Here is a 23,200-nt window from a genome sequence, read left to right on the forward strand (position 1 = left end):
CCAAAGTTAAAGACAGAGAATCTTAAAAATAGCAGGAGAAAAGCAATTAGTTATATATAAGGGAACTCCCATAAGACCGTCAGATGATTACTCAACAGGAACTTTGAAGGCTAGAAGGGACTGGCATAAAATATTCAAAGTGATGAAAGGCAAAGACCTACAATTAAGATTACTCAGCAAAGGAATATTTTAGAATCAAAGGTGAGATAAAGAGTTTTCCAGACAAGAAAAAGCTAAGGGAGTTCATCACCACTAAATCACTATTTTAAGAAATGTTAAAGGAATTTCTTTAAGAAGACAAGATAAAAAAATATGGATAAGAAAATATAGGAAAGAAATTCTCACTAAGGCAAAAACTTAAAAACAATAGATTGATCAACTATGAAGGTAGTACAAAGGTTAAACAGCCAAAGTAGGAAGATCATATGTAATTACAAGAATAAATTAAGACACACACACAAATATATATGTACAAAAATAGTAAAAAAATTACTAAACATAAACGTCGAGGGGGTGAGTAAAAATTGTAGTGATTTTAGAATGTGTTTGAACTTCAGTGACCATCGACTTAAAAATAGACTGCTATAAACATAGCTTGGGGTATATGAAGCACATGGTAACCACAAACTAAAAATCTACAAGATACATACAAAAAAAAAAAAAATCCAAACATAATACTATAGAAAGCCATCAGTATACAAGAGAAGAGAATAAGAGAATAAGAAAGGAACAGAGAATTACAAAAACAATCAGAAAACAATTAATAAAAATGGCAATCGCTACATACCTGTCAATAATTAACTTTAAATATAAATGGATTAAATGCCCACTCAAAAGACACAGGGTGGCTGAAGAGATATAAGAACAAGACCCATACACATGCTGTCTATCAACAGACCCACTTCAGATCGATAGATATAGACTGAAAGTAAAGGGATGGAAAAGATATTTCATGCAAATGGCAAGGAAAAAAAAAGGCTGGGGCAGCAATACTTATATCAGATAAAACAGACTTTAAAGCAAAGGCTGTAACAAGAGACAAAAAAGAAAATTTCATAACAATAAAAGGATCAATCCAATAAGAGGATACAACTCTTGTAAACATTTACACATACAACTTAGAAGCACCTAAATATATAAAGCAAATACTGACAAACATAAAAGAGAGCAACATTAATACAGAATAGCAGGGAACTTTAACATCCCATTGTCATCAATAACTAAATCACTCAGACAGAAAATCAACAGCAGCCTTAAATGACACATTAGACCTACTAGATTTAATTGGCTTTTTTAGGACATTTCATCCAAAAGCAACAGAATATACAGTTTTTTCAAGTGCACGTGTAACATTTTCCAGGACAGACCACCTGTTAGGCTATAAAGCAAGTCACAACAAATTTAAGAAAACTGAAATGATATGAGGCATCTTCTCTGATCACACCGAGATAAAACTAGCAATCAATTAAAAGAAAAAAACTGAAAAACACAAGGAAGGTAAATGACAAGCTACTAAACAATGATGAGTTAACGAGATCAAGGAAATAAAGATACCTTGAGACAAATGAAAATGAGAACAAAATGACCCAAAATCTGTGGAAACAGCCAAAGCGGTCTAAGAGAGAAACTCATAGTAATACAGGCCTCTCTCAAGAAACAAGAAAAATCTCAAATGATTCATCCAATAAGGGGTTAATATCTAAAAAATATAAGGAACTCATACAACTTATCAAAAAAACCCCAATCCGATTAAAAAATGAGCTGAGAATGTGAACAGACATCCAAAGAGGACATACAGATGGCCACAAGACATATAAAAAGATGCTCAACATCACTAATCCTCAGGGAAATGCAAACTAAAACCACAATGAGATATCACCTCACATCTGTTAGAATGGCTATCAATAAATTGAAAACAACAAGTGTTGGTGAGGATGTGGAGAAAAGGGAATCCTCATGCACTGCTGGTGGGATTGTACACTGGTACAGCCACTACAGAAAACAGTTAGGAGGTTCCTCAAAAAATTAAAAATAGAACTACCATATTACCCAGCAATTCTACTTCGAGGTATTTGTCTGAAGAAATCTAAAACACTAATTCAAAAAGATATACACACTCCTATGTTCATTGCAGCACTGTTTACAATAATGCAAGAAATGGAAGCAACCTAAGTGTCTATCGATAGACAAATAGATAAAGAAGATGTGGTACATATATATACTGGAATATTTCTCAGCCATAAAAAAGAATGAAATCTTGTCATTTATGACAACATGGATGGACCTAGAGAGTAATATGCTAAGTGAAATAAGTCAGAGAAAGACAAATACCATATGATTTCATATGTAGAATCTAAAAAATAAACAAAACAAACTCAGACAAAAAAACAAATTGATGGATGCCTAATGGGAGGGGATGGGTGAATGGGTGACAAAAGGTGAGGGATTAAGAAGTTCAAAAAAAGGGCATTTGAAATCTTGCTCCATGGCATATGTCGTCAGTTTAGCTCACATAAACTCTTAACAAAATTAAAAAAAAAAGTACAAAAAAGCAGTTATAAAAACAGTCACTGAATAGAAGTACAGCATAAGGAGTACAGTCAATAGTATTGTAATAACTATGTATGGTGTTAGATGGGTACTAGACTTATCAGGGTAATCACTCTGTAAGGTATATAAATGTCTAATTACTATATTGTACACCTGAAATTAACATAATATTGCATGTCAACTGTAACTGAAAAACAAAAATAATTTTAAAAAGAAACTTAAGAGGAACTTTTTTAAAAAGGCCTATACCAAAGGGATCTTGTTATTCACAATAACAAGTGTGATTTTAAGTGTGTAGAAAAGAATTAACACAGCAGGTCAAAGCCTGCGATCCTCAGAGAGGCCTGCTTACATGGCTGGACCCTGCCTAGCATCTGCCACTTGGCTATTAAACAGTTCTCTCCACTGAAATAAAATTTCCCTAAGTGATAAGACTGGCTCATTGTGCTTTAACTGTGTAACATGGTTTATGCTGAACATCTGCTTTCCTTCCACAAGTCTGGTAGAGGTTGACCAGCCTGGGCTGGTCAATGACTCTCTAATGGATTCACCGGGGCACATGTTGCTGCCTTTTTGCTACTGGGAGCAAAGTGTGCTGTGTGACCCTGTATGGGAGAGAGTGAAGACAGAAAGCCTGCATATGGGTTCCTCCAGATGCTGCCTGTGCCTTTTTCCTTTGTGATCCAGCTGTGACTCCTTACTACATCGCTGAAATAAATCTTAGCCTCTTGAGTACAACTATATGCTGAGTCCTGTGTGTCTTTCTAGCCAATCTCCGGATGTATGGGTGGTCTCGGGAATCCTGGACCCCAAAATGTATCACGATTCTAAACAGTTTAATAATTCTTTCTGGAAAATGCTACTGAAGATTGCAACACTATTTCAATCATCCTCAAATATGGTAATTTTTGATCTTTGAAGGTATAAAAGTAAAAAAATTAAAAAAAAAATTCAGTGCCAAGTCTGAATGACAAAGAGGTATCAAGATTAGTAAATTCATAAATACTGAAAGAGAATAGGCTCAAAGTGGCTATATAAACAGTTCCATAAAGTGATATCTAACAAGTAATTAATGGTTTCTTTTGGAGAAACCATTTAGACAAGATTTTCTGGAAAAACCATGGTAGGAGATGACCAGAAGTCCTCTACCAGATACTATTTGTTAATCAGGCATGCAAGAGGAAAGATTTTTAGCATTGGTCCTACAAGGATGCCTTCTATAATTCTATCACCACCTCCCATAAGTCATTCAGAAAATCTGCCTTCCAAACTGCATTCACTAATTATCTTTCCCATTAAGAAAAATATTTAACCACCAAGCAGAGCTTCTAGTTTTGCCACTTATAAGCTAGTGACTTTGTACAAGCCATTTTACTTCTGTGAGTGACTGAGTTCAGATTTAAAGAGGTTCAAAAATAACTTCTAGACCACGACCACTCTTTCAAGAAAGGTGAGTGTGAAACAGTGTTATATAAGAGGTGAAGCCAGCAGTTTTATTTCTGTAGCATATGTCACCATTTCCATTCCCTAGTGACAAACACAAAACTACCCTGAGCACACCCTGCCTGACCTTTGGGGCATCTTTATCAACTGCTTATAGCCATTCCTCTCCATCAATTTTATACTAAGCTTAATCCAGGTCTCTTTCATATTGCACCTTGTAGTAATTTCCAACTGTTCCCTTTTCCTGATAGCCAAATCATCCCTTATATTTTCCTTCGGAAGAAGACTGAGACATGAATTGGGGTGGAGGGTAGAATGAGGAAGGAAGCACATAGCTAGAGACTCAGAGTGGGGAGATTCTTTCTGGAGGGCACTCCGAAGGAGTCTGTTATTCTAGGCGACCCAAAAAGGCTGTTTCAGACAGTATGGCTATTATACGTTGCAAAGGCTATCAGGTTCACTACTGGCCACAGAACTGCCAGGAGCTCTGGCTGTGGCTCAGACAAACAGAATCAATCTGGTTTATTGCAGGCCTTTCAACAGTGTCTGCCTCTAGCGAAATGCTTTCCGCAATCATCTCCAAGTATATGGGTAATGTGTATTCTCTGTGTCACCTTTCTTTACATTTTCCCACATTTTTTCACAGGCTTAACATTTCTGGCTGTACTGCTTGTGACGACAGAGCCATCAGGTGGGAAGGGAGCTAATTCTAGGCATAATGGTAGGTCTGAAATAGATGTACTAGATGTGGAGGTGAAATAGAGTATAGTGTAGTGGTTAAGTAAAGACTTTGAGGTCAGAAAGCTCCCTATGTGACCTTGAGCAAATTATTTAAATTTCCAACTCTCAGTTTCTCCATCTGAATTACGATTATCATAACTGTACTTCACAGACTGTTGTGATAGACTACTGTGAGGGTTAACGGAGAAAATGCATGTAAGTGCTTATCCTAACACATTGTAAATGCTCCAAGATGGTTTGTTTTATTATCTAATCTCTTAATCAACCCTGCTGGGTAGGCATTATCACCCCCATTTTACAGACGAGGAAATTCTGGCAAAGGTGGTATCAGGATCAGAATCCAGAACTACCCAATTCTGGAGCTTAAGCTCTTCCTACCACTTACTGGCTGACAAGGTGCCCCATGTTTTGTAACTTTCTTTTTTATTTCTTTTTCTTTTTTAAACTCCTACTGCACCTGGTATTCCAAGGTGGTCTCCCATCCAAGTACTAACCAGGCCCAACTCTTAGTTTCTGAGATCAGACGAGATCGGGCACGTTCAGGGTGGCATGGCTGTAGACTTGTTTTGTAACTTTCTAGGCTTGATTCTCTCGGTAAACTGAAATTCTGGGACTTCTACTAAGTAATAAGATGAAGGGATGTCTATCACATGAGGAGGAGGACAAAGAAATTGGTTACCAAGCTATAATAAAGGCCTGCACCAGGGCTTTGAAAACATACTGGAAGACATAAGAGATGGTTAGGAAGAAGAATTAGCAAAAATGATCCCCAGATTGAGATTCTGGATCGAGTGGCATGTCAAGAAATCAGAATAGCTGACAGCACAACTGTGTAAGTTGTCTTCTTGCCCATTCCAGGCAATAAACATATACAGTGTCTTTGTCATTAAGTTAGGAATTCTAATATTTCAAATCCATCTCTTGGAAAGACATAATGAGCATGAGAATGGAAACAAAACTAAGACTTTGTCCTGATGCCATTCAGAATAAGAATGTACAATCACATTCCAAAGTCAGGAAAACAAACCCAAACCACTTTGCCCCCTGACATAAACCAATAAAACCTATTTTAAATCTGGTGCCCAAAATAAATCATACCTTGAATATTTCCTAAAAGTTGCTAATGTCTGGAGATAAGACTTTAGTGAATAATAAAGTGAGAAAAGCTTTTTCACTATGAACACAGTAACGTAAACTCTTGGTAATATTGCAGGTTTTTTTATTTAAACATGTGCTCTGTTTTTATTTGGCCAGGCAGTCCTTATGAGAGCTGAGTCCTTCACACTCCCTTACAAGTGAACTTGTACTTTCTATGTGTTTTTGTACGTTTTCCTTTCACATGAGCATATTAAAAGCGTTGAAAATTCCCACAGCAAAAAAACTTTCATTTAGCATTTCTCAAACTATAAGAAATGGACTCTGATGCCACAGCTCTGCCACTTGGAAGCTAAATGACATGACAATCACTTCAATGCTGAGGCTCAGTTTCACGATCTGTGGATAGTCCTGGTTGCTGGATTATAAGTAGTATGGCTGGTAGAACAACTTAAAGAGCACCCAGTAAACTGTAAGCCTCCCACAAAATCAGTTAGTACTTAAACAGAAGTAACCTCTTTCCAACATTCCAACCTACTCTTAGTTTACATGCAACAACATCCTGCAGGATGCTCCTGTTTTGGAAACAGAATAAAACTTTCAGATCAGGCCATCTCATGGTACAGAAGGAAATAACCAAGATGATGCTGATTTAAGTTCTTGTTCCTGCAGTTAGATGTTAAGTCTCAAGTCTTCTTGAGCATAAGATTTCCTTATCTGTAAAATTAGATACTACACAGAGTTGACATTCAATTATAAAGCATTATATAAATGTGCACTGTTTTGTGGACCCATCTTAGGAGCAGTAGCCAGAACCTACAACAGTCCACAATGACTAAGAAATTGCTCCAAAAGGGGTGAAAAAAATTATATATACGTGTGTGTGTGTGTGTGTGTGTGTGTGTGTGTGTGTGTGTGGAGAGAGAGAGCGAAAGAGAGCATGCGCACCATTTTAAAATACAGTAGGAGCTGCCATTCCAGAGGAATTGCCTTGCACGACTTTTGCCTCAAACCTCTGTAATATTAAAACAGGGCAAAATAACCTGTACTGGGCCTAAAGCAACATCGTGCTCCAAAGAACTGTTCGCAACCATAACAAGAAAGCAGATATGACTACCAGACTTAAAATTAAAAACATTTAGAATTAGCATCACTATGTTAGCTTATTTGCATCAAGAGAAATGCCTTCCTTCTACTGATGTAATTCTTCCTCCCTCCCTTTCTCCTTAATATCCTTTGTCTTTGTTTCCTAATTGAAACGCTATTTGGGTTTCTGCCTAAATCGGTGCTTAACAAATAGCATTCTTTTCAAATCTCAAATAAATGCTGATTACCTCTTACTCTGAAAGGCCTTTTAATTTTAACAGGAAACTTTATACAAATAAACACACGTCTTTACAAAATATCTTTTAGTACAAGTCTTTCCTATAAACAAGAAGTGCAAATTTCTGACAACTGCTTAACATAAGCCACGTGGGCCTTGGATAAATCGATTGAACTGTTAATATACACTAATGCTAATGGAAAACTTTTTACAGTCATTTCTCAAATATTCATACTAACGAAGAGAAATAACATAAATGATACTTAAACTGTATATTAAATAATCAAACAATTGGTTTTTTTTTAAAGCAATGCTTCCCACACAAATTTTACTGAAACTAATCATTAAAATAAAATTTGTGCTTTCCAAGAATCAGTTCAATAAGACTAGGATTCTAATACTGGAAAGCCACAAGCTACATAAGGAATGAGGATGTTATACAACCAAGCTATTTCTATTTCACAGGAGCAGCCACAGTGTAGTCATCCGCTTCTGAATTTTGTACAACCATCCATCCATTACCATTGTATTCTTCAGGTAAATGGGTGTCTCAATAAGAGTATCATTTAATCTCTTTCAGTCTGTTACCTCCACTGTAAAATGTGAATTCTATCTCCCTAATAGTGAAGACTAGAAACAATGAATATAAAGGACTTGGAAATACGAGGGACACTTAAACTTTCAGTAAATCCTACATGACGTTATCATTTTCTGCACAACAGCGCTTACTTGCTAGCTCTCTGTAAGTTTACGTTGCTTGGGAGTTCTTCAAACTCTCAGGAAACGAAGGCCGCTTTCGGGGCCTTAGCTTCTTTCAGGCCCTTATTATCTATTAAAAACCTACTCCTGTGTGCCATCCCATTGGTAAAAGACCTCTTAGTGTCCTGTTGCTCAAATCCAAATCTCCGTTTCCAGATAAACTGTAAGTTCCAAGAGCCCTTCTCCCAAGGCCCCAGCACCCTGCACGGCCCTGGCTAGCACGTCCTTCCAGCCAACAAGGGTCACGCTTCAAACTCGCGGGACAGCTCCCGCGATGGCCTCATCCCGGGTCTCGGCTAAGAGACACGGCCACGCACCCACCGGGTCTCCGGCTCCGGCCGCAGCGCCAGCTCTGCCTTGAAAAGCCGGACCACAAATAGCTGAGCAGCTTTCCACAAATCCGTTCCAATCTCAGTTTCCCCCGCGGCAGGATTGGGGCGGTCGCGCCACCCAGGGCCCAGGGAAGGGGTCCCAGGTGACCCGGCGCTCCTGGACCTCACCGAGCACTGACCTGCAAGTGATCTGCTTCGTGCTCATGGTGGTCGGGCTGGAGGGCCGTAGTCGCGCCGCCACCGCCTCTCGCTCTTGCGGTGGGCGCCTGGGTCTGGCCCTGCCCCTCCCACGCGGCCGCGTCACGCCGGCGCACACCGCCCCTCCCGTGTGACACCTCTGTAGCGCCCGCCGGAAACCTCGCCGCCGTCACAATTGGTTCCGCCGGTGGTGAGGCAAAGCCGACCCCCAGTTTCCTCACGCTTTGTCTCTCATTTCCAAGCCTGCTGGGCGGGGCCTGGCTCACTAGTTCCTCTGTGTCTGCTCCCATCTCCAAGAGCATTCCTTAGCGACCTCTCGCGTCTCTAGGATCACTTCACCTCTCCCGAGGCTAAGCTCCCGCCTCTCCTCTGCGCACCTTAATCCTAAATATTTCTACCTATATCCAAATTTACATTCCCCGGGCCCCTTTCTCAGGCCCTACCTCAACTGTTCCCGCCACACTTCGCCTCCCAAGTAAGGAATTCCTTAGTTCTCTCTCAATTACTCTTTTGCAAAGTCTCCACTCCCATCCCAAGTTTAGTCATTTTCTTCCCTGGTATTCCTCTGCTGTTGGTCTTCCATTTCCTGTGGTGGAAACCCAAAAATATATTAGTGACACTCTCCTCTGGTTCTTTATATCCTGCAGATCCTGCTCCTACACTTCTCTTCAATGCATCCTTTTCTCTCCATTTCCACCTTCATAGTTCTAGTCTAAGCAACCATCACTCCTTGCCTGGGGTCATGCAATGGCCTTTTAACTGCTCTTCTAGCTTCTGCTCCTACCCTCTACTAGTCTGTTGTCACGTATAACCCATTTTTAAAAACATAAATCAGATGTCATTAACTTCCTTTAACTTTCAGTGGTTTTCCATCGCTTTTTAAATTGTTCTTTTTAAAATTTTTAAACATCGAGCTATAATAAATCAGTGCGCAAAACACATATGCCTGTATGAATTTTTACATATGTATACACTCATAAAATCGCCACCTAGATCAAAGAACATTCTCAAACCCCAGAGGGCTCCCTTAGGCCCCTTCACAATTAATCTCCCAAAGCTTATTCTCACATCACAAATTAGTTTTGATTGTTCTTGACCTCGATATAAATAACTCAGTATGTACCCTTTTGTCTGTTTTCTTTTCACCAACATTATATCTGTGAGATGCATGCATGTTATATATAGCTATATGTTCTTTTACTTTGCTATAAAAATATTGACTCTTCCAATGAATGAGCACAGTATAGATTTCCAATTAGAGCTTTTGAAATTTCTCAGAAATTTAGGAAATATATTAGAAAATGTGTAATTTCCTTCCTTGTACCATGTCAGGTTTAGGTATCTGAGATATGCATAAAATGAGTTTGGAAGTCTTCCCTCTTTTCTATTCTCTGGAAAAATCTGTGTAATATAAATATTTTCCTTAAATGTTTGGAAGAATTTGCCACTGAAGCCACCTCAGCTTGCAGTTTAGTTTGGCTTTGTCCATTTTCTTTATTGTACATGTGTTTTATATTTCATTGACTTTTGCTCTTTATTTTTTATTCTATGTTTAAGTTCAGATTGCTCATTTCTAGTGCCTTGAGAAGGAAGTTTAGATCACTAATGTTCAAGCATTCTTTTTTAAGTATTTAAAGCTATAATTTTAAATACTTAAAAAAGAATGCTTGAACATTAGTGATCTAAACTTCCTCTAAGCACTTTTTAGTTGTATCCACAAGCTTTTATGTCATATTTTCCTTACCACTGGGTTCAAAATATTTTCTCATTTTCATTTTTATCTATTCTTTCACCCATGTTATTTAGAAGTGTGCTGCTTAATTTCCCAACCACAGAGGATTTTCTAATTATCTTTTTCTTATTGATTTCTTTTGATTGCTAGTTAATCCCACTGTGGAATTGTCTATTCTTTTAGTTTGGTCAACATTTGATTAATATATTTTGAAGCTATGTTCATAGGTTCAAACAAATTTAAATCATGCTCTTCTGTTTTGTCAACACATCATGACTGAGAAATATCCCTCTTTGTGCTAGTTGCAAATGTGAATCAGGACAGTGTTATTATATCAGTGAAAGAACCTATTGCCTCACTATTGTGCACATAATACACTATGTGAGGACGTGAACCAAAGACATTTCTAGGAATGCTAGTCGTTAATTGCATCAGGGTACTGTTTGCAGTGAAGACTGTGTTGACTACATTATGGTGCCTGTAGTACACTATGTAAAGACATATGTATAAAAGATGTTTCTGAGAGTGCTAGTATAAAAAGAAAATGTCTAGAAATTCTTTTTTAAGGGGAATTTGTCTAATATGAATATAATCACATCAGCTTTCTTTCAGATAGTGTTTGCATTAGGTATATCTTTTTCCATCCTTTTATTTTCAATTTACTTGATATTTTTACATCTAAACTGTATTTCTTGTAAACGGCACATGCAAGATTACTTTTACAATATAAAACATCAAAAAAAATAGCCTCGAAATAAGGATTTATTTATTCAAAACCAAAACGATATAACTTTTTCTAGAAACACAAAAATGTGGGTCCCTAACTACTAAAAGCCCACAGATTAAAGAACACAGCTCTGGTAGAAACATGAATCCAGAGCTGCCAACGCCAAGTGAACGCTGCGGGAAGTAGAGAAAGGTTTCACAAAGGTAGGGCTTTAAAGGATGAGTAGGAGCTGGCTGCCAACAGTTCAAAATGTACAAAGGCTAGAAAGAAATTTTGTAAGCAAGCACAAATGAAAATGAAAATGAAAGCTCTTGAGGACACCAATTTATGGGTAAGACTGGTTACTGGTTAATCCTACCGGGTTTGGCTTTTAAAGCCGTCAATCACAATGACGTCACTGTTGGTCAGGTTACTCCGGCTGCTTGCATTTGCTACCTGTGTGATAAGGAAAAGGAAGTCACAGGAAAGCTCCCCTGCTTGCCCAGGAGGGGAAAGCCATGCAGTACGCAGAGGTCGGAAAGCCTTTAATTAAATTCAACCACTGTAGGAAATACATCTACAGCTTCATTGTGCCGCAATGCTGCCCCCTCTGCCGGCAGGAAGTGGGCTCGAGGAAGCTGGAGGAAGCACCTGTTAGCATCTCCAATCCGTTTACCAATGGACATCAAGAAAAATGTTCATTCCTCCTCAAACCAACTCAAGGGACGTTTCTTAGGTACCGTGTTTTTAAACATTATATTGAATTGTGCATACATTTCCTTCTGTGCTGTAGTTATTAAAACCTTTTACAGTATGAGGTTTGGTGGATAATCTTTCCAGTATTTTAGCATTGAATTCTAAAATGTAGGCCTATTCGTTTCATAAAAATAGATGGTGTGAATACTTTCCTGGAGCAATAAGTGCAAGAATGTATGAAGGTCAAACCTGCTTGTACAACTTTAAGAGAGAAAAATCTATAACCTGAAGTTTTTTGCCCACGGATTTTGAGCTAAGAGGCTAATTGGGAAAATGACGCAGCAGCTAATGTTATCAATACCTTTATTGTGAGTTAAGTTTGTAATTTCAGTGACAAACAGGGACAATGTACAGAGCCTGAAGAATGGCCACTTACAGACTATTTGCATGGAAGTGAGTTAAATTGAAGACTAGAGCTGGTCTAGTTCAATTATAGGTACCACCTGACTTTAAGATTTCAGAAATTAAAAAAAAGGACTATGTCTCTTAGAGTTCTTGTGGGGTTTACAAATGGAATTGGGACTGGCCCTGCACAAGCCAGAGCATAGATGCGACTGGATGAAGGCACATCCATGTGCATCGTCACCATCTAATGCCGAGAACTCCTTGAAATCTACCCTCTCAACCCCCTGTGCCCTCAAGAGTGCTTGGGATGAGAAAATTAGACTATTCACTTCCCTGCTAACTTCCTTAATTGATTTCCTGCACATCTCGATGAGGCTGAAATGAAACAAAGTGTGTAAAAGATGTTGCACTAAACTATTTTATAAGAGCCCCTCATTCATGCTAAGTTGGAGTCAGTAACTGGTTGGATTCCAAAAGCTTTTGAATAATGTGGTTAAAATTCAGAATTTGCCTTAACATGGTTCATTCAACAAACCCATACTGAGCAGCTCTGTGTGGGAAATGCTAGGGATGTCACAGTGAACAAGCCACAGCCTAACTGCCCAAAAAAAAAAAAAAAAAAAGATACATGAGGCTTTCAGGTTGGCCCTTAATACACATATATTTATACTATGATATGGTGATGATACTGATGGGCCTGGTCTCCCTTGGCTTCAGTGGAAGGGAGGTGGTGGTATTGAAACAAGTTATGTGTTTTGGCATTTTCCCACCCCCTTAACTCTTCAGGCCAGGATCTGCAGAATCTTTAAGTAGCCCCCTGCTCACCAGACCCTGTAAGGCCGAGTTCCAAACTATTTCCTCCTTTCTCATCCAATTTCCAAACCCTCAGGACTGACTCTCTTTCATAAAAGAGAATCAGCAGTGACCCAAAGGAAGCACTGAGGCTCTGCTCTAGTTAGGTTAGGATCCCGCAGGGCTGCTACATGGTTGTGCAGGTTGTGGACTGCACAAAGGCACCTGGCCAAGGTGGTGGTGAGTACTGGAACTCAAGTCTGCACTCCATTCATCAAGCCAATCTCCCGGGGAAAGCTGCACCTGCAGGAAGAAGGGGTATCTTTTCTTAATTTGCACAAAGGTGTCATAGGAGAGGGGTGGCCCTGCCCCTATCACATGCTTCCGTAACATTCTATATATTTTTCCCTTCACAGCACTTACCAAACTACTAAAACCTCATTAAACTAAAGGTAAAAAGTCTTCTCTGGAAGCGTGAAACCTCTGTGAGGGCAGAGACCCGGCCTTATTTCCTGTTGTGTCACTAGCCCTTCACTTCAGACAGGCCCATAAACATGTGTTTCATGACTGATAAATAACTGAAGGTGGGAGGAAGGAAATGCCTAGAATTTAGGCAGGAAACTAAGTGCAGCGATGCGCTCAGGAAGCAATCTTAGGGTAGCACACATGGTGGGTGCAGCAGGTGCAGCGCTGTCGTTAGCTACCCAAGACTGTTCCTATTTTTCCCAGCTTCATTCTCAACCTCTAAACCCACAGGGTTTTTTCCTCAAAAAGCTCAAAGTGTCTCCAACAAGATGACCTGGGAGGGGGGATTACTCTGAAGAAGGTGGGGCAGCCATTTGTGTTCTCGGTCATTTTTAAAACCTGTAACTACTTGCTTTAATGAGGAACCACATATCTGGACCTGTGGTCTAACGAAGGAGCGTTATATTTAAAAATAACCTCTGATTTACTCGACACCTCATGTGGCAGGCACTCAATAGACATTTTATTTTTAAAACCAGCTTGCTAGGAGGCTTATGATATTCCTATTTTATAGATGAGAAAATAGATCAGAGAGAGTATGTGACTTGCTCCATGTCCCAGGGCTATTAAGTGATGGTCTAGGGCCATATATGAAGATTAAATTATATGGTCTTATACATCTAATACACAGTCTCAGGTAAAGAATAGTTTCAGGAGACAAGGGCTATCCAGTCAGAGGAGAACAGTATTTCTAAGAAAAATATACTTACAGGCTACAAGACCAAAATAGGCTACATTAGTTTTGAAGGTAGAGATCCACTGAGATGCATTCAGGGTCCTTTCACCCATGTTAGCCTGAGGAACAGGCTGTCACTTCACATACAAGGAGGAAAGAATAAGGAGCTTCTTCAATGAATGACCTCTGGGTGGCCCCTCTGCCCTTGGAGCCAGCATTATGCTTTCTGCTCTAGCAGGGCTGGTCTTCTAGCATACTTACCCTTAGTAATGGGGGTGGGGGAGCAAGAAAATCCAGATCAGGGGCAGGGGGATATTTTATATCTCAAATTAATTCTTGGCTTAATCAGCTTTGAAACAGACTTCCACTACCCTGGACAGTGATAGCAAGTCTGGCACTGCCAAGAGAGGAGACCCATCACTCTCCTCCAATTTTAGTACCAATTCTTTGTGCCAGACATATGCAAGCAAGAAAAAAAAAAAAAATACTTGTTTCTTTCAGGGAGTACGATGGAAGGTCTGATCTTCACGTTGGAATAACCAACACAAATGGTGAGTGCATTTTCATAGTTTGTTCTTTTTTTTTTTTTAAGCCTAAAAAATGCCCAAAATACCCAGAGGAGAGCAGTAGTTCTAGAGAAAAAGTGATTGTGGTAACATTTAATTAGTGATTTCTCTGTTCTCTGGGTTCTCTTGCTGTACCATGAGGTGGGAAATGCTACCCCCAAGTGAGAAATACTTGACTTTACAGCAAGTTATTACTACTAACAATACTAAATACTTGAAAGCTCTTTAATGTTTTCTCAGCCAAGAGTGACATAAACCTGTTAAATTTTTTTGTTGATTTTTAAAAGAGGAAGAAATAGAATTCTGTAGAGGCTGAGCTGCCCAAGATCTCATCTTATGTGGGAACCAGAATCTGGACCCAGGGCCTTTGCCCCTCAATCATATTTTCAGCTCACTGCCACTGGGTCCTCACACTGCAGGGTCCCCAGGGGTCAGGTGGGCAGGAACCTCAGGAATAAATCAGGGGATATGGCACCTGAGCATATGGCACGGTCTGCAGTGGTTTTCTTAGAAAAACAATAACAAAAGAAGCATGTTTAAATAAAGTAGTTTCTTTGGTCAGATTTAGCTCTCAGGGCATGGAGTCTGCAACCCCTGAAACCAGAACATCCTTGTTTGTAGGAAAAGGGCCTGCATGAGCCACTTGCAGGAACCTCTAGGCCTGGGAATGGTGAGTGAGGCCAGCCAGGTGAGGCTGTAATCACAGCCTTTCCTTGGCCCCTGGAGGCAGGAGAAACTGATGCTGTGAACAGAAACCTGGGACTGGGATTTTGAACTGTTACCCACGTGGGCAATCAAATGTGCCACCAATCTTATCACTGGAAATTTATTACTGATTTAAGGAAACAAGATAGACTCATTTGTAAATGGAGAACTTAAATAAAAATATTTGGAGATGATTATCCTGGTGCCTATTATTATCTGTTTCCTGGGGGCAACTTCAAGGCGTTGAAGAACAGGTGGAGCAAGAACTGGGTTTCTCTGAAGGAACTGCTTTGCTTGTCTCCAGGCAAGACCCTCTCCTAATCTCCTAGGTGGGTAGCTGCTTCCTGAACTTGATGATCCTGGAAGAAGGAGGTTCTATAGCCTCTCATGGCCCTTTGCTCTCTGACAGTAATCTCTGACAGAAAATGCAGCCTGGGTTGCTGATATGTAAAGTTACCACAGTGGTTGCTGTCTTTTCTGATGTCCTTTTCACAGTGGTGCATTTTCCCTTAAGCTTCTATACAACTCTGGTTTTGGTTGTAGGAATTGTGTATAATTACACCACGCATGGTGTCCAGCGAGATGAAGCAGGCTGGGAGCAAAGTGTAAGTATCCCATTATTGCAGCCCAGCATGTTTGGACTGATGGACCAGTGGGACAAGTACCTGGAAGACTTCTCCACCACTGGGGCCTGGCTGCCTCACAGGTACAGGGCTGCAGACACCACCCATTCCCTGGCCCTCTTTCACCACACAAGTGTGATCTAAGCTCACAGAGGACTCTAAGCTGTGTTTAGTTGTGCCCATTCCAAGATAGTAGCACCTGTAATAATTTAAGCTTAATAATTTAAGGGTTGACTTAGTTTGGTGGAGTGAGTCAGTGTACATTTACATAACAGAATCATAGTATTTTACGAACTGAAAGGATCAGAACTTAGTACTCTAGTTATTTGACTAGGTATTTTTACATACTTAACATTTAACATTTAATAATAATGTGTACAAAAGCTGAGATATTATATTCTCATAATATAAATTTTTAAAAAGTGATATTCAAAATTTATAAATATTTTAAGCTTTTTTTGGTTTTGACAATTTTGAAATTTTCTCAATTCCTTGCTCCCTCATCACTTTAGATATATAGCATACTTATAAATTTAAATTGTTTTTAGGATTCCCTTGAAATAAATATAGACAAGATGGGATATCTTAAAATTTGATATAGAATTTTACTTCTGAAATCTAGAACTTCAGTGAAATTAAATTCCCCAAACTGGGGTTTATAAGCAACTTAAGTCATCACTCTGAACATTTAGTTGAGTCCCATTTGTACTTAACTAGAAAGTAGAAATAGCCCAAGATGTCAAGTGGCCCTCAGAATTGCATCTTTCAGAGCTTTGTCATCAACTGGGCCAGCACAGGTAAGAGCCCAGCTCGCTGAGTGAGCCCAGTTTTAATTATAAAAGGCCTTCAGCAGCTTCTTTGGCCTATTCTGAGCAGCTTTGAAAGCGAAGGCTTCTCTTCTCCACTTCCTTGTTTTGTAAGGTATGAAGAAGACTGCCACAACTGCTACAGTTACACCCTCACATTCATTAACTGCATTCTGACCACAGAAGGCAAAGAGCAACTGGACAAGAATGAGTTCACAGAGAAATTCGTGGTTCCGAGGACCAGGAAGGCTTCCAAGTACATCACGCTCTACCGGGCAATAGAAGAGCATGGTTTCTATGTGATTGACCGCCCTGATCAAGAGCCAAGCCCTCCTCCAGGGAGCGGTTTGTGCTGAGTGTGACATATAGGAGCAGAAGGAACAGGACATTTGGGAGTTATTACCTTAGTAGGTACTGGAGATTTCTAAATGTATTAAACTGTTGTTAATAAAAAAGTGTTATGGCTTTCTTTTAAGCATATTTCAGTTTACTGCAGTATAAGAATTTACAAAACTTTTATAAAAAGAATTTATAAAAATTGCTCCGGGTTTCCAAAATTGTATACATTACAACTAAATTTTCCTAGCAGTTTAGTTTTTAAACTGAGAATCCATGTTACAGCATAAAGTGCCAGAATCTTTTATTCACAGAGCAATAAAAACTTTTTTAATAAATTAATTAGAGCTGAACAAATTCACCTTTCAATGTGAATCCAGATGGTGATTTGTAGGAAGGTAGGCGAGACACTTAAAACTTGCTACAGATCATTAAAGCTTGTTTCCAAAGAGGCATTTGGTCAATGTTTCAGCACTGGCAACTTCAGTGGGAAAAAATGCATGGCATACCAACATTTTCGCTTTTAAGTTCTGGTACTTTTCTTTAAGAAAAAATAAAACTTCCCACCCAGATTATGATACCACTTTAAATGGAACTGTGACTGCTATTCTGCAGTGTTCAAGGATTTGTAAAGATCTCAGTAGGTAAAGATGAAAGAGTGTTGAGTTTGGGGAACATTCCAATTTGTCCCCATGCTCTTAACACCCTATCTTAGGACTTCACTTCTCTGGTCTCATTCTTTACCTGATTATTGGTAATCAGAGCACTTGCAGTTCATGAGTATTCATGAGTATTCTCCACAACAGAATAAACACTTCTTATTCTTCCTTTTCAATCCTCAAGACCACCCTGCGAAGTAGGTACTAACATGCCCATTTTACTGTGGAAAGAAAAGGGATGCTGAGGAAATGACTTGCCCAAAGTCACACAGTGGCAAAATCAGGGTTCAAACCCAAATTTGACTGCAAGGCCCATGCACTTAACTCCTGAGCCACCTGGTAATCTGAAAGAGACCAGTGGTACCTAGGATGTACAATAACTGGGTCAGCAATTTTTCCATTAGACAAGATAAAGGAGAAAATAAGGATTTTACTTTCATCAACATTCAAGTAAATAATATTATAAAACAATTCAGATAAAATAAGGATTGTTAATATTAAAAATGCCAATTTCATGCTATTTTCTTTTAGTGCAGCATTCCTTGCTTCTCAAAGCTTTAACAGTCTCTATTTTAGGGATTACTTTTCAACCTAGAGGTGATATGGGCAGTAGTCTACCTCATATCTTCACTTCAGCAGGCTATAAATTCCTTACTCATAAAGTCACAGTACTACCCTACAGGTTTTACCACTAATAAAGGAAATTAAGCATTTCATAACACCAATAGATGGCAATGTTGCTCCGTTTTTTAGAATTATAAACTGAGAATCCTTCCATTGTTTCCTTTATCATACCAGCTAAATGCTAACTGAAGGACGAGGAGATTTAGCATTGGCCCCAGCTCTGCTTCCCAGAAGAAGTCTCAGAGTTTTCTCCCCAGCACCTCCCAAAATGCAGTTCTTCATCTCAGCATTTAGCACTGCCCTTGGAACACATCTGGTCCTCCATAAATGCTTCTTTCCATGGCAAGGTCATAGTTTGCCTCGGTGTTACTGATTTGAAAGACTAAAATGACCCACACAAAAGTATTTTCCAAAGCCTCAATAGTGTGCATGGACTACTCTTATAACCAGAAAATCCAATAAACATATTTTTAAAAAAACCCACAATGGCCATATCTAGCTCCCTTTGTATAGGAGGTGCATATGACATCATTTTACCCGATCTCCAGCGCTGTCTTCACTCACGACTTTACCTCAAACTATTTTTCTATTGCCTCCTCTTCCATTGTGCTACCTACCAGGGCATAAACAAGGCTTTGCAATCCTGAAAGAAAATAATTATGGCAATGCTTACACTTTTGGTTTATCAGAGAGGGAAAAAAGTATACCTATCATATGCCAGACTCTTCTCTATGACATCTCGCTTAATCTGCCAAACAAACTCAAGAGGTAGTAATTATCCCCATTTCACAGCTGAGAAACTGAGGCTCACAGTGATTAGGCAACACTTCCAAGATTGCCACTATTTTTTCTAGCATAGACCTGGCATTTGGACCCAGGTTTTCCTGATTCCACTGTTCCTACTCTATCAGAATTTAAAAGTTAGAAAGGAGACTATCTACCTCTGCAATAGTGTTTCTGAAAATGTAAAGATCCTAAATTTTTAAAAAATGCTCAAAACCTTTCATTTAGATTGAATTGCTTTGAAATTAAAAAAACATTACCTCTTAGCTTAACAATTTCACAAATGTGCTCTTTTATATCACATATTAAGACATCCCTGTTTCACAAAATGGTAAAAAGACTAAATTTTTTCAGCGTATATATAAAAATGCAAAGATTTAAGTTAAATTGATGGGTTTAAATATCTCAATCGATTTTAGAAATGGGATAATTATTTGAGTCTGTAATCAGATTTTTAAAAATTCAATTCAGTTGGTAAAATTATAAATGGAAGGTGCATGGTAGCGGGGAGAGACATTTCATTTCTTTTTATCCCAAGTACCCCGCCACAAAGGGAAAACTAAGTTAAGAATCACATTCAAGCAAACGGTTAACTTTTTAAAAACAAAAAATGAAAATGCTTTAACAATAAAGGCAAAATAAGACAAAATAAAAACTATTCAATAAGTAACAAGGACTTCTCAGACTAGTACATTATATTCAGAATCATAGCGAAACCTAACCAATACCAGCCTGGTAAACCCACCTAAAACCCATTCATGTTGCTTTAATCCCTGCCAAGTGTTGGTTTAATTCTCACTAATTATAGAAGTGAATCTCTTTACGCGAGAACTCAGGACAGTAAAGGTGTAGAAGTTACCATTTCCCCTTACAGTTTGGGGGTGAGGTCAGAAAATGTTAAGGTCTAAAACTGAAGCTAAGAGAATCAACATACAATAATTAACTGCACAAGTAACTGCCTTACTAGATGACAGGTAACTGTGATTCTTAGGACATAAGTGCTTCCTCTTTCCCCCGAAAATGAATCCTCATAGCTACAAATTCCTGACAGTACATTATGAGCCAGCACTGTTATAACAAGCACCTTGGGAGGACTAATCCACATAAATCCTCTAGCCAACCTCTGGGGTTGATAACATTATTTTTACTTTTTAAAATTGAGATTCATATTACATAAACCTATTTTAAAGTAGAAAATTCAGTGGCATTTAGTACGATGTTGTGCAACCACCACTTCTATCTGGTTCGGAAACACTTTATCACCTTGAAAGATGACTCTGTACCCACTGAGCAGTTGCTCCTCAGTCCTCTCTCCCCGCTCCCCTGGTAACCACCAATCTGTGTTCTTTATGGATTTACCTTGGGTATCTAATTGGGATCAAACAATATGTAACCTTTTGTGTCTGGCTTCACTTGGCATGTTTTCGAGGTTCATCCACGTTGTAACGTGTCAGTACTTCATTTCTTTTTGTTGTTGAATAGCATTCCATTGTATGTGTATGCTGATAACATTAATTTCATTTTATAGATGAGGAAACCGAGGTTAAGATTACTTTGCTACTAAGTGGATGAGTTGGGATGCAAACCTAGGTCTGACTCCAAAGCAAGGAGCTCTTAGCCATCTACCTAAGGCCAATCAGAGAACAAGGAATTGCTAAAGTTTGATACTAAAATCAGTCTTATAAAGTTTTAAAATCCTGAAAACTGTAAGCTACTAACTATAATCCGAGGAGATGGTGCCTTAAAGCAAGGCAGGTCCATGGTTACAGAACTATTTATTCCTCCTCGCTGCTCCCCAGGCTGGTTCAGCACCTTCCAGGCGTGGCTGACTGCCTGATTCTGGCCATAGGTTCTTCAGAAGGCAAGATAAAGGTAATTCAACTCACTTCAAGTACAAAATAGCCCCTTGACACACAGGAGGCCCTCTAGAAACGTCCTCTCACTTCTCTCCACTTTCTGTGCACAAACAATGTCTGTGTTTGTTATCAGATGGGCCTAACTTCCACAAATACATTTCAGTTCTCAACCCAGAGTTAGCTCCGAATTTAAATAAATTGACATTGTGTCTTCCTGGTCTCTTGCCAGTTTGGTGGGTTTGAGTCACTCCTTCCAGGAAGGAAGTGGAAACTCCTTGTGTTAGGTGCTTTTTGAATTCTCCTTTATTTACATAACCATATCATCAGCCCCACTTTAGAGATAAGAAAACTGAGGACGATAAAGGGCAAGTAAGTTGCCCAAGGTCACAACCATTGAGAGGCAGAGATGAGATTTGAATGGTTCCTTTCTAGAAGGCTCATTCCACTAACTAGCCTTCAATAAAATTATCTATGAGAAAATATATTAAAAGCCAAGAACCACGCATTGCTCCCAGGTTCTTAACTTTGGATCTACATGGAATCTGGGAACCTCCGGAAGATGTATGCAAAATCATATGCATGAGCATGTTCCAGAGAGATCTCAGGATTTGCCTGGCACTGAGGGCAGCCCTCCTCTTTAACCTCCACCTGAACAAGCCCTAATGGGGCTGTATTTTTGACTTCACGTGATTTTCTAGGCTGGTGTTACTTCAGTTGTGGAGATCTCATAAAGGCACTGAATGCAAGACCAAGAGCTCTCAGATCAAGTCCTCCGCTTCCTAGTGGTGACGTACAAGAGGCCACATCGCTGAGCCTCAAACCTTCCTCTTGTGGAGGGTCCCACCACCTAATCATAAAGGGCTTGTGGTATGAGCAAGAATAAAGGTGTCTGCCTCATCTCGGCTCCCAGTATCTGAATATTTGCTGTAATGATCTGCAAAATATGGTCCCCCATATTGGTTATCCAAATAAAAAATAATGAATATGTAAGAGTCTGCAGTGAAATCATTTAAGTTGTGTCTGGACCAGAAAGAAGACACAGCATGTGCTTCTGTTTTAGCTGACTGCCTGATGTTTGTGTTTGGATGTGTAGTATATCAGCACATCATTTCCTTGACTTTACTAAGTAAAAATGTCTCCTATTGAAGTGGAAAAAAGTAGATGAGTTTTTGAGGCCTAGGAAATCTCCCTATAATAGAAAAAAGAATGATAGTGTATTGAGAAAGGTGATCATATAAAAGATATAATCTTGGCCAAGCAGGTATCTGCCTATTTTTTTTTTGCATTGGGTTGACAAAATATAACTTGTGAAACATGTTGGTTTCACAAAATTTCAGTGTTCTTGACCATGGCATGCTATTTTTATAAGGCTAGTGAAATTCTTGTATGGCCAGTCTGATGTCACCGAATACAAGTTGGTACTGTAGATGGCTTTGAACACCTCTCAGGAGAGCTGGAAAGTGATGGAGGAAAGAGGATTTGGTGAAGGATTTCAGTTTTATTTTTATTTTTTTTAGGTGTTAGAAAAGTGTTTGATTCTGCAAATTTCAGAGAATAATCAGACAATCCCATTATCCTAATATTCTCTGAGTGAATAAAATCAAATTTTAATTTATGATGACCTAAAATCCTAGTGCCAGGCCTAAAGGTAATAGGAGGCACAGTCATCAAAAGGATTTCAGTTTTAAAGCAAGTCTGGGAGGTTTGGGATTTTAGAACCATGTAAGCCTGATGCTTTGAAGGGTGTGGGTGAAGCAACTTCTGTTCTCAGTGAGGCTGTGGCATCTCCCCCACTGAACTGTAAAATCTCCTCAGGGGAGTTTTATTGAAGAGCCAATTTCCAATCTTGATGAAACTGAGCTTTTTTTTTTTTTGAAAACAAATGCCATCTGGTACATTTACTTCAAAAAGTAAGAAGTGGTAGGACTCAATGCTTTGGAAAATAAGCTAATATTGCTTTTAGCTGGAAACTGTGAGTGTGATGTAAACCAAAACCTTTGCTGGTTATCACTCCAGAACCCCCAGGGCCCTTGTGTAACAATGAAGAATGCATGGCCTGTTATATGGTGTTCGTATCTTATACATAAAAAGGAAAATCCTTCATACGAGACTTGACTAAAGAGGATGCTTTAGACATCCTTCTAGAGTTTTCAGTTACAAATATCTTTTGGCGTCTCTACATCTTTACTGTAGCCTTTACACCAGGGAGTCACTACAACCTTCAAAGCATATTAGCTGACAGGAAGACCGTACTTTGATAAAGGACTC

General features: G+C 39.1%; 2 protein-coding genes, 1 non-coding gene and 1 pseudogene across 4 annotated transcripts in view; 1 reads left to right on the plus strand and 3 right to left on the minus strand.

Moving 5' to 3' along the window:
* The window catches only part of MKRN2 (makorin ring finger protein 2), a 36,194-nt gene extending 27,623 nt beyond the window's left edge, over positions 1-8,571 (minus strand). Inside the window, exon 1 of one of the 2 annotated variants that reach the window (XM_011370545.2) lies at positions 8,424-8,571. In XM_011370545.2, coding sequence (XP_011368847.1) covers positions 8,424-8,449 — 26 coding nt within the window. In that variant the 5' untranslated portion in view covers positions 8,450-8,571. The remainder of the gene's footprint in view (positions 1-8,423) is intronic. The other variant, XM_023536908.1, reaches the window with a different exon arrangement.
* On the minus strand, positions 5,180-5,295 carry LOC111746006 (annotated as a pseudogene).
* A 2,698-nt stretch (positions 8,572-11,269) lies between the features above and the next one.
* On the plus strand, positions 11,270-17,149 carry MKRN2OS (MKRN2 opposite strand). Its single transcript, XM_011370549.2, has 4 exons — positions 11,270-11,616; positions 14,476-14,525; positions 15,789-15,951; positions 16,790-17,149. The coding sequence occupies exons 1-4, from the start codon at positions 11,399-11,401 to the stop codon at positions 17,028-17,030; spliced, it is 672 nt and encodes a 223-aa protein (XP_011368851.1). The 5' UTR covers positions 11,270-11,398; the 3' UTR covers positions 17,031-17,149.
* A 5,309-nt stretch (positions 17,150-22,458) lies between these two features.
* LOC111746019 lies at positions 22,459-22,602 on the minus strand. Its single transcript, XR_002782879.1, has one exon. It is a non-coding gene; the product is annotated as a small nucleolar RNA SNORA79 (small nucleolar RNA).
* Between the last annotated feature and the right edge of the window lie 598 nt (positions 22,603-23,200).

Source organism: Pteropus vampyrus, unplaced genomic scaffold, assembly GCF_000151845.1.
Source record: "Pteropus vampyrus isolate Shadow unplaced genomic scaffold, Pvam_2.0 Scaffold171, whole genome shotgun sequence".
Classification (NCBI taxonomy): domain Eukaryota; kingdom Metazoa; phylum Chordata; class Mammalia; order Chiroptera; family Pteropodidae; genus Pteropus; species Pteropus vampyrus.

Coding starts and splice junctions, on each gene's coding strand:
- MKRN2OS (XM_011370549.2), top strand. CDS start 11,399: ATGCAGTACGCAGAGGTCGGAAAGCCTTTAATTAAATTCAACCACTGT. Junction 14,526..15,788: donor TGGAATAACCAACACAAATG/GTGAGTGCATTT, acceptor TTTTGGTTGTAG/GAATTGTGTATAATTACACC. Junction 15,952..16,789: donor GGGGCCTGGCTGCCTCACAG/GTACAGGGCTGC, acceptor TTGTTTTGTAAG/GTATGAAGAAGACTGCCACA.